Source organism: Rissa tridactyla, chromosome 12 (assembly GCF_028500815.1).
Source record: "Rissa tridactyla isolate bRisTri1 chromosome 12, bRisTri1.patW.cur.20221130, whole genome shotgun sequence".
NCBI classification, from domain to species: Eukaryota; Metazoa; Chordata; class Aves; order Charadriiformes; family Laridae; genus Rissa; species Rissa tridactyla.
The window spans coordinates 13,926,210-13,941,130 of NC_071477.1; the positions used below are offsets into that span (position 1 = coordinate 13,926,210).

Below are 14,921 nucleotides of genomic sequence, written 5' to 3' on the forward strand. Positions count from 1 at the left end.
TTTTGTGTTATAAAGGTTCTTGACAGGCTTTTTAGGGACTGTATAAAATAAGAGTATAATTTAAGCCCTTAGTATGGAAATGACAATTTATTTTAGAAATGAAATGTCACTCATGATAAAAATTACACGTACTGGGAAGGTCACGTAAGCAGCTACTGTGACTCCCTTCAGACTTGAATTAAAGTGCAACATTGCAGCTACAAAATCTTATTTTAGTTTTGCCTTTGCAAGAAGATATAAGCCACAATAAACTAATTGGCAATTTCCTGCAAGCCAGTAACTTGGAAAGAAAAATTCTCCAAGGCATCGGCATTAGCTATTACTGCACGGCAAAAGTAAGCACTGACACATCCAGAGTCGTCTTCTGTTAAGGACTGACATGTACAGTGTCTTTAATATAGCACAATATAACTTAAGCCAGTAAGAACCAAACCAGCTCCTAAAAACCCCATGCATTTGATGTTCACTGGTGCAGAATCCACTGAAAAGAGTGAAGGATTCCTCCCGACTGCCACAATATTGTTTTGACAGAGTATTTTATTATCTATTCCTCTTTACACACAGATATTCTTATTACATCCCAGTTCAAACTTCCACATTGTTGTCTTTTTCTCTATGTTGCAGCATCTCAGCCCTATGAAAGCAAGACGCACAAAAGCACCTAGGTTTTCCTGAAAACAGGGAATTGAGACCCAACAGGAGGAAAAGGCAGGCATCCATGCTTGTGGGGCCCAGTTCTGCAAATTTCACAGTGAATCTCTCTCGTCCTTTTAACTTCAGTCAGAAATGTAGCATAATGGTTGAAACACAGGCATTTCACAATGCTTCACATCTAAGCAACTTCTCAGAAATTAACAATTAACGTAGATGACAAAATGCAAAGCTTTACTCCTAAAAAACATTCTTAAAGACTCCTGAGAACTGCAAATACTAAGTCATTTCATGTTTCCTTACCAATAAACAATCCTACATTTCACTCCTGCTATATACCAACAACGTCTGTGTTAGCAACACAGCCTGGCTCATCTGTTGTGGTACAACAGTTTTCTTCAGGCACGGATCAATACCGTTCCTTGCTATACATCAAAAAACCTCTTCCTGGCAGACTCTAGTGCTGCCCTCGGTGCATTCTGGGACTAAGTTCATCCTTATGGCAAGCAGTAATTCAAGATTACATGTATTACCTTTCTCCAAGAACTATTACAGCTTTTTTTTCGCTACACTAAAAACATTTGCAGGCTGGGAATCCAAGTATGAGTAACTCCAGGGTAGATACAAATCTCCACCATCCCCACGTTTATATCTCGACAGAGCACTTTTGGATCCAGATGACTCATATGACCCTTGCAGTGAACTGCAAGACCTAAGACACAACCTCTGGCAACTGGCTCAGTTACTGGTTTTCCACTAGTCACATCTCCAAAGCTCAAAGTACTTGTTAAAGCCTTAGACGTAGGGCAGATAGTTTCAGATTTTTTGCCTGACTGAATTTTCAACGCACACTGCGGTTGAAAATGTTGTGTTTTCTGTGCATTGAGAGAATAATCCACATTTTGCCTGACGCAGATTTCCTTATTTAGGAAAAATGCTATTTTTTCTTGTGTTACCTGGTGCTTTTGAAATACAGAACATGCTTTCAGGCCTCTTGTGTACAAAGCGTTCTCCAGGCATGCAGTTTTGATTTAAAGCTGACAAATAACACTGTGATGGCACATCCTAGATTGTGAGTGTGAAATGAGACACTCCCTAGGCAACAGTACACCCAGGCTTTTGTCGTCTTCCACCTCTGGACTCCTTTAGCCAGAAGTGTCACTTTAGGCTGCCAAATAACAATAATTTTCACGAAGTCCTTCATTGTGTTTTCCTCTTCACTTTTGCAAGCTTAAAGTTTTCTTTTTTCTAAACCTCGATTAAATGTAGAAACTCACAGGATTGCAGACCATCAACAGAAGATGGTTTATAAAATCAGGGACTGATGATAGATCAGTCTATTAGATCGTCCGTAATAGTGGCACAGATGTCAAATTTTAAAAACCACACTTAAGCAATAAGAACACAAACATAAGCAGAAGAAAATATCACCCCATTCACCAAAAAGTAAAAAGGAAAACCCTTGCATTTTCTAGGAAGGAACTAGCACTAGGCAGTTACTGCTGTCTTCCAATCTGTTCATTTTTGCGCTGCTGTGAAAAATTCCTGTTTGATTTAAAGGATTTTTTTGCTCAGGAAAAGCAAACTTGACCTGCAAAAGGACTTGTAAAAGAAGGCAGGCAGGCTCAGGAAGTCTACTACTGGTATATCTAAGAGTAGGATCTCTCTTAGTGTGAGATCAGACTGTCTTTTCCAGGTTTTTCAAGCACTGATTATCTGGGTGAAAGATCATTTCTGTTATCTCTGTGGAGCACCTACTATGAAGCAAATTCTGGTTCATGACCAGGTTCACGTTAATATGAATGGAGTATAAGCACGTTAATATGAATGGCGTAGAAGCACTTTAATATGACTTCAGAACAAGTGACAAGTTGTGCACAGCCCTTAAAACACCACTTTCCACGCATTTGCATCTCTTTATCCCTTCCTCTCACCCTGCATAGTGTGCTCGATGTATTCTGCTGTATTCTCTTTTTCAGAGGCAGAACATTAAAGCACTCTACTTCAGCTCAGATTTTATAGACCTCCTACCCACTTATTAGAAGCCAAAAAAGAAAAAAAAAACCCAAGCTTTTCTACCTGCTGTTTTCTATCCACACGCTATCTACTGCCTTTTCGTTATTAGTATCATACATACATCAACTTCTCCTGAAAGGTCTAGGGTGCAATTACCTCCCAGGCTTTTTCTTTTTTAGTCTTTAATATAAAACGAGACCAAAAAAAAATGCCTTCAGCACCTAACAAGAAGCGAGTCCATTGTGTGCAATCTTATCTAATTAACTAAAACAATGACTGTAAAGCTGCCACGTGAAGTTTGAAGTGGACAACTAACAAGCAGCTGTAAAATTAATATAACCTAAAAACAACCTGCCTACTACATTCTTCAACTTTGTGCTTGTTTTAAAAAAAAATTATCTCCTAACAGAACAAGTAAAACTATGTTACAAACAGTGCTAAAACAAACAGGATCTGGTGAAGAGCATACTCGTGTTGATAACATGGTACAATATTTATTAGTAGCTTATGTTCTTACACCCTTCATATGGCCACAGGAAAAGTCCAGATGCAAAATTGAGTGAACAGATGTTCCTTCTTATGGCACCAACCAGGGGCCAAATATAGTTTAGGCAAATTTATGCAGAGGTACAGTTACACATCTAGACACTCAGTTGTATTTACATTTACAGAGTGCCGTGGGAAGTGCCAATACAAGGCTCTTTATGTGCCAATTTCATGATCAACAAGTGGGTCTCAACTTGCCAATAATTTTACTCTATCACTCTGTGACCTGACAACTGCTGAAGAAAAAGGGTGAAGCAGGAAGAAATACGTCAAGATGCCTATATAACCCTTTTGTTGTTAAATTGCTATACAAAAATTCATTCTGATAGGAAAAATTCAGGATACCCATTGCTAACAATAGCTTAGCTCATACCTAACCAAATGTTCAAAGGAAAAAAGAGAGAAAAATATTACAAATTCATACCTGATAAAAATGTGGCCAGAATGTACTGATGGCAAGTTCTGCTTTCACCCATCCTTCTGTAACAACCCCTGAGACATTCCATATGGGATTGCCCTGTGGTCCTCCGTTCACCTTCACGTAGACGTTCAGAGAGCCAGGACTCGACCGGTCTCTGCTGGACAAGTAATAGTGGAAGTCGATGCAATGTGTGTCATTTTCCTTCAGCGTAGGCAACAGCAAGTGAGCTTTCTGCCCAGATGCCCGCCCAGAGCTGTTCACCATCATGAAGGAGCCTATAGAGGAAAGCAAAAAGACAAGAAAGAGTGGGTTTGGTTGGTTTTTTTTCAGTAAAACCAGTTCCATTAGAAAAGTCTGTGACATCCTTAGAAGCCAGAAAACAAAACATTCATCTGAAGAATTCAAACTAGTTATTTTATGCTATCTGTTAGGTAATCAAAGATATTAAAATTACAGGGTATATACACAAATAGATTCTGAACCAACTAGAACCAATTTAATTAGATAACTTAAAAATCAAAATAAAAATACTGTTTTGCTTTTACTATTTTATAACCTTGTGATAAAACCGTCACTCTAAACAAAACATATTCAAGCAGCAACGGGCTCTCCTACCGCGCACAGTCCCCCAAAGGCACATTTCAATACAAAAACTACAACAATGGACCAAATTCTCAGCTGATATTTGCCTACATGGCCCCTACCCACCTCATGCCAATCTACACCTGTGAACCCTGCATCTGGGCACTACAAACTTCTGAAGGTTGTAATGTGTTAAGAAAACACCAATTTTCAGAGCCCAAATGCATTAGGCTTGTAAGCATAACAGCAACATCTGGACTAGAAATAACACAGCAAGGACAATTATTCTTCTAGAAGGGAAGGACAGGCTGAATTTAGGGAGGGAAATACATAGGCAATTTATGAGTTTGTTAACCTGGAAGCTTGCATCATATTAACCATGGCACTTGATGTTGAACTCACATTTTGATTCATCAAGCAGTTATTTTACAGCACATTGTGTCTCAACTCATCTCTTCGCAGATGCATCAAGGTGACAAATGTTAGCAATAAGGAAAAACATTATGAGAGTTATTCGATTCAATTCTGTTTAAAGGATCACCTTTATGTGTGTACAGACACTCACACTCAGAAAAAGCTGAAGAAAATACCAAGACTGCGGGGGGAAATCTGTGTGTCAGCAGCCAGGCATGATAATTTTTCATCGAATGCAGCCCTCTTGACACTCAGTTCTGGTGCTGCTGCCAAGACATGCTACAAATGTATTTCTCTGCCGGCCTCTTGCAGTTGGCAGAAGATTGAGTTTGAAAAGCCCTGCCTCGCTTCTAACCTATTGACTTTCCCTATCCCATGCCGCCGCAGTGTGACACTCAGATGAGCCAGATAAACATTTTGATCAATTCTGTGCAGTGAACAGCCACATATTCTAAAATTCATATCAACAGATACCAGCAACTTTCGTCCACAAAAATGTTTTTTCCCCTCTGTTTATATGATATGTATGCATTTTGTAAAGGACTGAAAAGCATGGATGCAGAAGGAAGTCAATCTTTCAAAAAAACTCACACACTCTAGAGACCTTGGAAAATTCAAGCACAATGCGAGCGCAGCTGGGGAAAAGGCTGCACTAAGAAATATGAAAATTTATAACCAAGATGCTGTCCGGCAATCCTATCTTTCATTTTGATATGCTGAAAATCAAAATGGCCTCAAATCAAGAAATTCCAGATTCACAGTAAGGACTTTGAGAAACAAAAGAGCTGAATCCAAACTTTTCATTTTCTCTCTAATAATCAAAGTCTGTAAGATGGGATCCTGACAAATATTCACTGTTGGTCTAAATCTGCTCCCAGTCGACGACAAAAGCCCCTTCTTCAGCGAGTACAGTATAGATACTATTCTTAGAAATCTACCCAAATAAAATAAAGTTTTGAGAAACAGATTTGGATTCTGTTTCTATGATCTAAGATAATTTATTATCAGAAAGCACAATTGCCAAGAGGCTTGAAGAGGCAGCACAGCCTTGTAGTTAAGGCAGCAGGCTGGAAACCTGACAGCCTTGTTTCCGAGACTAATTATGACTCTCACTTCTATGATCTCTGTCAGTACATAGCCCGCCTTATCTTCCCTTACAAATAAAGCAAGAATAGTTGTAAGAACCACTCTTCTACTGAGACTCTGGGAGGAAAGGCACTGTAAAACTGCTGAGTAACAGTAGTATAGCATAGAGGAGTACAGCAGCTGCTGCGGAATGCGCTGCCTGCAGCACTTTAATGCCATTTTGAGAAACAGTACAAGAAACAACGAAGACAAGTTCTACATTTGCCAGATCTCACACTTGAGGATGGTGGTACAGTTAATTAAAACACTCAGTACGGAAAAGCAGAGTTCCTGTACATTCACAAGGTTTTTGACCAAGTGCCTGCTACACTGGGTAGGAACCCAGCAAAACTGGTTTTTGCACCACCATTGGTTGGATCATAGGGCAGATCATCTCACTTCTGGGCATCTTTCTCGACATTTTTGTTTGTTTGTTTTCAATTTAGATAATAAATGGATTCCTATCCTAAAGAACTGCTCTGAAGCTGCACTGTGTCGACCACAATACAGTCTTGAACTGCACTGAGCAAAGGTGTTTCAATGATAGAAAAAGTTAGGGAGTATTTCAGTTTCACAGATTCACGTATAAAAATAACAACTTTCCTCTGAGAGAAAAAACACCAGCTTTTATAAAAAGTTCAAAGCAATAATTACAATTTTATTTTTTGCCACCCACAAAAAAATGAATCACGAGCTATTCGCGGTATGACAATGGCCTTTTGTGCAACTGCTGACAATTCTAGAGAGAGTACGGAGCCTGAACCTAGCGATTGACAACGCGAGCAAGTAAAATATCCATCCACCAAAAAATACTTAGCACAATAATTAGTATTAGTTACTAAAAGAATAGCCCTTAAAATTGTCATATGTAAATTATTCACAGCTTCTTATTTATAGCTTATGAGTTGTTTTTAATAGAGTATGCCTAGAGATACAGGAGAAAATACTATAAAAATGTAACTGTCTCCAGTGGAGTCCTGATAAGAGGTGTTATTTTATATGACAGTGGAAAAGATGAAAAATTCCCACTTACAGTGCCATCTCTGTCAGAGAAAAGTACTCACACCTTGTTTAAATCAGTTTGTCACCTACTAACTATACAACATTCCTTACTTCTGCAGGGGCTTGGTGTGGCAGCTTCCACAGCAAAGCCTTGCCCTGGCTACTCAAGCCACAGTGCCCAACACCTCAAGCCTGGCCATCGTAGGGGCTGTAAACTCAAGAGTTTCAAGACTATAACGGACATCAGGTACAAGAATACACCAACCTACAAAATCCAGTTGTGAATAAATTACACCCTGTATTCTATGAACTGTCCTCCAAACATACACATCCGTACACACCTTCATTTTCCTTTTCGCAGTTCGAACTTGAATGGGTATCCTCTCCCCTGTCTTCTAGCAACCTTCAAAAGGTTGCTCTGCGTGCTCCAAGATCAACAGCTGAGATCCACTCTCCTATTATAAATGTCCATGCCCAGTGAAGCTTGTCTGGGCAGGATACATCATAACTTACAGGTAGGTGAGAGATCATGAAAATTGCTCCCACCAGAAAAAGAAAAATTAAATTCAAAAGAGCCTTTTAAGGGCAAGTGTGGTTTTCCTTACTATCCTTAATAAAAATTGACATATTGTGATTCAGAGTCTGACAGCCTTCTTTAGACTGAACACAGAATTGAAGCTGATGGGACTTATTCTCAATTTATAGGCCGATATGTGCAAATAAAAGAGATACAATCTGGTCTGGCACCAATAAACCACTTGTCACATTTTCCACTCATATAAAGAACTGGGGAATGAATTAACATGTCACAAATGGAAATTATGGATCAATGGATGACTGAAATGTCTCCAGGCAAGAACCTGAATAAAACAAAAGGTATCTTTGAGAAACTCTTATTTACACCATTGCATATCCAATTTTGAAATACAATAACAGGAGGGAAAAAAAATAATCATTTAGCTTCGTTGTTTTGTTTAGTCCATCCAGAAAGGTCAAATGTCATAAAGTCAACGGTGAACTGAAAAAATTAGTTTGGGAGGAAAAATGACCTATGCTTTGTAAAAATTCTTTTTTATATTTATTGGACACAGAAGTATATGCTCATTAAAGCAGACTGAGTATCAGGTCAATTAAATTTAGTGCTCTTAGATCAACAGGTTAGATTAATTAATATCTTGCTGGTTTTGTCCTGAATAACCAAAAATGAATGTGTTATGTTCGGATCAGTTAGAAGTAAGGAGGATGGGAAGACGGTAAATAAATTCATTTTTTAAAATCCGTTCAAACGACAAGAACATAAAACGGCACTCTCTCATAGTTATTAAACATACCACTGAAAATTGGGGAATTAAACCATGAAGTGCTCTCTAGCTGGCCATAAATTTCAATTTTTCCCCTGCTTGGTGCATAATGATGCCTTGATAAGCGTCCTATTATTGATGCATCTGCAACATATATCCTCTTTTTGGAGCTGAAATGCTACTCTGTAGCAGATGGTGGCTATTGTGTTTACACATCAGCACTTTATGATTGCATTTTCTCACGTCTGCAGTAAAAAGAAAGCCGTAATTGAGTTTTTAATGGCTTTGCACATTGTTCATTAAGATTACATAAGTGTGTTCTGACAAATGACAGCTGAAGAAATGAGCCACTGAGAACCCCTCGTGATCACCAGACAGACCTCAGTTGATGCTGTTTCACTGTTGGCTTTGAAGAACCGTGCTGTTTAAAAGTGAAATTATAGCAACCATTAAAGACTGAATGTAAACTTGAAAAGAAAGCTGTCAAAATGCTCAACTGCAAAACAAGACTTCTAAAACCTTGAAAACCAGAATCAGGTACAGAATGTTCTTTTATAGGGCGAATTGCTTTCCAAAATAAAGGAATGGTTTCTCCAGCAGCTCCAATCAGGTGCACGAGCATGTTTTAGATCCAGATTTGCTTATTTCCAAAGAACAACTCTATCTCCAAGAAAATAAGTCTGACATCTGTCCTTGGTAAGGTAGAACAAAGCAACATGGAATAATCAGGGTTGGAAGGGGCCTCAGGCCAAGCCCCTGCTCAAAGCAGGGTCAGCTATGAGGCCAGATCAGGTTTTTAGGAGCTTTTACCTACTGAGTCTTACACACCTCCCAGGAGGGCTGCCCATCCCCTCTGGGAAACCTGCTCCGTTGTTTGACTGCCCTCATAGTTTTTTTTCTTATATTCAGCCCAAAACCCCTCGTTTCAACTTATACCCTTTGTCTCTCATCCTCCCAGACACTCGCTGCAGTTAAGATCCTAACCTGGTACACCCCGATAACCTCCTTGTAGGTACTTGGGGGCCACTGCTAGGTCCCCCCAAAGCCTTCCCTGCCCCAGGCTGAACAATTCCTGGTAACCCCTCAGACAATTCCTACAGGGCAAGTGCTTCAGCCCCACAGGCTTGGGGGCCTTTGTTGAATTTGCTCCAGTTCATCATTATGACACACAAAACTGGGCACAGTATGCCCAATGCAATCCAACGAGTGGCAATGAAAGTGGGACCACTTCCATTTGCCTACTAGCCATGACCCTGTCAAAACAACCCTGGGTGCCATTAGCCTCCTTTGCTTCCAGAGCACACCACTGCCTCATGTTCAGCTTGCCATCTGCCAAGATCCTCAGGTCCTACTCGGCAGAGCGGTTCTCCAGCCAGTTAATCCCCAAGCTGTCTCCCCAGGTATTGCTGTATTGGTCCATATTGTATTTCATAACGTTCCTATCAGCCCATTCCTCCAGCCTGTGTCCATCCCTCTAAATGGTGGCCTTACCCCCAGTTGGATCAACTGTTCCCCCCAGTTTGATGCCATCCACAACAAAAGCTTCCATCAACAGCTGCCATCCAAGCAGCTTTGACCCATCTGACTGCCACCACCCAACCAGACCATATCACCCTACTTCGGAAGTGTGTGAAGCTCTGTCCTGCCTCTGCTATCATTCTGCAGTTCAACTACGGTATCATATCTGCTATTATTCTGCAGTTCAACTACGGTACCAAGAGAACTCTGATAACTTTATATTTAATCAAAAATATGAGGGAAACTAAGCTGTTCTAATTGGACAGAAAACCAAAATGTTCTAAGAAGGATCCTTATTAGAATAGTAAACAACAGTATTTACCACAGTCGTTTTAACTTATATATGTAAGTGAATGAGTACACATCTTTGCAGTTTTAAACGATACACAAGAAGAAAAGTCTACTACTATGAATACCCAATGCACAAGAGAAAACTGCCATACAGACTGTGTGGATGGGTATCAAAATGAAGGACAGTTCATGGCCAAGGAGAACGAAGTTATTTAGAACAACGTGACTTACGTTGGCAGCTTTATAGGTATGACTTCTCACTATACTTTTCACCACCCTTTCAAGGTGTTACAGAGCAGAGACCGCAGCACAGATCCCGGGTGGACACACCTCTGCTCACCTCCCCTCCTGAGGGTTTACTGCTGCTCTTTGCCTCTTATTTGTTCACCATTTGAGCAGCTTCTCTCTTCTACTACAGCTTCACTTCTTTTTAAGGAAGAGACCTCTTAAACACCTTCTGGAAATCCATCACATTGTTTTTGAAAGTCATTTTAATAACAAAATCCAACACATTTGCCTTTAAAAAAAAAATAAATCAAAGTATTCCAATAGATTTGTGAGGTGTGACTTTCCTTTGCAAGAGTGCTTTGGATTTTTCCCAGAATTTCATTCCCAGTGGACTAGGACTAGGGTCAGAGCCACTTCACTATCTCATATATTGACCTGGAAGTCCTTTATCACAGGTGTTTTTGCAGAAGGACAGATCCAGCAAGAGGCACCTCTGCCAGCCAGCTAAGCAAGCTCATGCCTTTCCTAGTAAGGTTTCCACATACCATGTTTTTGCATATCTTTTGGTAAAGCACATATTTATAATACTTTCAAGTCAATCTGAATGCCATAGAACAAATATTGAAAAGCATCTACACCAAGTATGAAAAAACATGTTTAAGGATAACATAAAAAAAGTCCATCTACATCAACACTTGGTTACGAGCAGCGACAAAGTGGCCACTTTAAGCAGAACATAAGAACCAGGGTACTGTGAAGTAGAATTTACCATTTCAAGCTTCTGACAGTCAGCTATATCAAGATTTTTTAATTCAAAAGCTGCATCTATCCCTTTCATTGATTAGCCACAGATTGATCTTCCTCCCATAATTTTTGTTGAGTCAGTCAGGAATAAGATTCTGTCAACAAGCTCTATAGTTTAATTATACATTGTGCTGGGGAAAATAAATAAATATTTCCATGCATTTGCTTGAAGCTACTGCCACTTCATTTGTAGTTCTTATTTCATGAAAAGTTATGATTACCTACCTGCTTCACACTTCCCACATTTTTATATCCCGACTCTTCCATACTTGTGTATAACAGCTGAACAAGGCTCAGAAATCTCCTCCCCCTGACTGATGTACCACAGTCAGCAGCGATTGTACTAACTCAAAATTAAACGAGGTGTATCTCATAGCTGCTATCCCTTTCTCAAGTATTAGGACCAAATCAGACCCATGGGGCTTATTTCTGAAATGCAGGTCATACTGAATTAATCTACCAGTGAAATAAAAGGGATTTTATTCACATATAAATATGAATATAAACAATTTGAGCTCAGTATAATTCACGAGAACAATTAATTCACTCAGGAAGTTGTCAGATAATAGAAAAGTATTTTTTTAAAGAGACAGTCTACTGTTTGTAAAGAGCTTTGCTTCTGGAAATTAATGTCATTAAAAGAATTACGTTGTTGGGGAGGTTTTTTTGTAAGAAAAATCTTCTCTGGAAGCAAGACTGATCCCATATTACTTCAGTGACCACAAATATTTGCTGTAATTATTAAAAGAAAGTGGAGATTGTGGCATAAATGCTTTACCTAGTCTTTCAGGGAAGATTAGCCTGTAACAAAAGCATGTCTGGTTTGCCCATTTCCAAATGTCCTTGGGAGGGGAGAAGTTTGCAACACTTTTGCTTTATATAAAACCAAAAAATTACAGGACAATACTTCGAACTAGGGAAACCAGGTTTCCCACAGTTTCGTAATTGCCAACTGCCGACTTTTTCATCGATTCCACTGACTGAGCTATAAACGACTGCTGGCATTTTCAGTGGCATCCAGACACTGTTACCAGTCAATCACAGGTGTTATCAAACTATACTCCTTTTACAAATGTTTTCCAAGGTCTGCATAATGGTGACCCACAGACACTGAAAGACGCTAACAACCCGGGAATGGCCTCCAGCCAAGTGACAGCTTCCCTTTAGTCACTCCTGAAGGAAATGCTGAAGTAAGCGACATCTACTGCAGAGGCTTTACAATCCAAAATGGGAAGCATTAAACTACCCCTGACAGAAGAAACAAGACAAAAATATATCAAAGAAAAATAAACAACCACCACATTTGAATGGCTTGCCTCTTTACATGCTGGTGGATCAGCGTCAGCAAGCCCCCTTCAACTACAAAATACAGATGGGAAGAGATCAAATGACTGAGCAAGCCAACAAGTGCTTAATTAGCAGAGGGCTTTAGGGTGGATAATGGAATTTTTGCAAGAGGCTGTGAAGCAAGGACTTGGGCATTAAATATTTTGTGAAAAGTTTCAGAACCCCAGTTCTCCTAATAACAGAGAGATGGTCTCATTAAGAGATGGGATTCAGAGTCCAGAAGCTTTGTGGCCCACTCTGGATTATAGCTGTCCTAGTAACATGTATTGTGATCCACCCAAAATTTGTTTGCCCATTTTCATTACTTCTATATGCTGCTTTTTTCACTTCATGCATAAGGAAGGCCCCTATTCAGTAAAGGGATGCTATTTTAACCTTACAAGAATACTTAAAACATCAAGTGAAAATAGCTTCTTCCCTGTTATATTGTTAAAAGCATTCTTCTTAAAATGCAACATATATGTATAACTCTTGGTCACATAATTCTGTGGCATTTAGCAAGGACAGCCAATGATAGAGACTGACATATTTGCACTATAAAGCTAACATGCAGGATTCAAATTCTGACTTCACAATTTCCTGTGAGAAATAGGCATTTTTTTTCATTGGCCCGAAGAAAATTAAACTGAAATATGAAGGCAGAACTCTTATAAAAATAACAATGAAAAGAAGCACTTGGGAGAGTGATAGTATCCAACGTAGTAGAGGCAAAAGGAATTTTTGAAGCACAGGAGGGACTTCTTGTTGTCTCAATTCTTGCAAAGGCATGATCACTGAGCACTGCAAGACAACTTACTGCAACACTACAGAAGTGACAAGGCAGAAAAAAAAAAAGAGAGAAAAAAAGAGAAAAGACGGGGGAAAAAAAAGCCTATTCTCTATTGCTAGTTTTTGGCCTCAGCTACAGGCCAGAGTGGTCTCTAGGAGCCTGTGTTCAATACGGGAACCTCTAAGATTCAATGTAGGAAAATCAGCACATAGAGATTAATTCTATTGTCACAGCAGTGACTACGCTTCAAGACTACAGAAACTACACTTCAAGATGCCCCAAAAGCTTGTTCTAAACATTGGATCAGACAGTTCCTGAAAGCATTGACATTTAACAATTCTAGTCTATAACAGGGACTGCACAGTAGTACATCACCAAGTTTCACAACAAAATTTCTCACTTCAGTGGTGCAAGGTGATGTCCAGTGTTGTTTCCACCTGCATCTCTAGAGCACAGTCCTTCCCTCCTTACAAATCAGGTGAACAACATTTGCAACTAATGTTTGCTGGAATAGCATCAGGGGTCAAATCACCTTTCCCTCTTTACCAACAAACTCACAATTTGAATCTCCAAAGCATAAATCGTTGTTCAACATATCTCAGAAGAGAGCCACTGCTCTAAAGTTACTGCCATCTGTCAATGTTCGACATATCTCAAGTTTATGTCTAGGCACATTTATTTCTAGAATTTTCTTCCCACATTCTATAAACATTTCTTTAATAAAAGATCATTCACCACCATTATCAGCCTAGGTTCGCTGAGAAACAAAAAATGGTGTGTGCTGTAGAATCGGAAACAATTCTATAAATCTTAACAGTGGAAAACATTTTAATAGATTCATTGCCAGCATTCAATGTTGCTAAGGTCACTGCTGTAGTATACTTCGAGAGTGTCCTTATTCCATTATTTATAAATATTTATAAAATGTTTGGCAGTGCTATAAAAAAAAAGGTCCAGTAGCGATGGAGCTATACCAGTCTATCAAGTAAAGGCATCTGGTAATAATAAACATATAATTCTCTGTAAACAACAGACAAGAGTTCTCTACAACTTTAATTATACCTTCTTTGTTATATCGTCATCTTTTAAAACTGGTGAAATGTACACTAAAATCTAAAAACTGAACCCGTTTTGTTGCTTTTTAATTCCAACAGGCTGACAACTATTTATCCTATCAATACTATGTTAACACTTTGGTAAAACGTAGGCAATTGATTTAAACACTTAATAAAGTTTATGTTAATAAATGGGCAAATAAACAAAATAGGGGGAATGGCCATAATTCAATATAATATCTTCATTTAAAGACATTGCAAATCTTGTTCTTAGCACCCAAGAGCTTTATTACAGATAAGCCTTGAGTGGGAAGTCCCAGAGAAATGAGTTGTAGGGACATTAGCAAGCCTCTGCTCAAAGCCTCTCAAAAGCGCCGTTCAAGAAGGCTCAGGATTCAGCAGAACACTGAATATCTTCCTCAACTGATGTAACCTGTGGCATAAACTGCTGCCAAATGCCCCTCTCTCTCATGGAAATGGAGGTATTTCATTAAGCAGCCTCTGTAGACACCCTCTGGAAAAAAACCTCATCACATTTTTAATTTCAAGATATACAACTACTTGTGTAATAGCATAATTTATAATTAGATGCTAAAGAACTCTCTTAGGATGAAATACCAACAATAAAGAAGTTCAGAGGTAGCAGTCAGTAAAGACTTCTCTGAAAAAGTAATTGCTACTTATTATGCATGCCTCAGCATTGCTTTCAAGTATGGTACTTATTTTAAAAACAACATTCTGTATGTTGTTACAACCCAAAAAAAAACCTCTCCAATGAGGTAGATACAGATTGAAGGAAAGTATGGTTTAGGTTGGTGACTACAAGCAATTAAATAATTAAATCACATCTC

At 39.0% G+C, this 14,921-nt stretch overlaps 1 protein-coding gene across 1 annotated transcript in view; it reads right to left on the reverse strand.

Moving 5' to 3' along the window:
• PTPRT (protein tyrosine phosphatase receptor type T) overlaps positions 1-14,921 on the reverse strand; it is a 462,729-nt gene that overhangs the window by 282,113 nt on the left and 165,695 nt on the right. Inside the window, exon 3 of the mRNA XM_054218837.1 lies at positions 3,638-3,909. Within this exon, the coding sequence (XP_054074812.1) occupies positions 3,638-3,909 (272 nt within the window). The remainder of the gene's footprint in view (positions 1-3,637; positions 3,910-14,921) is intronic.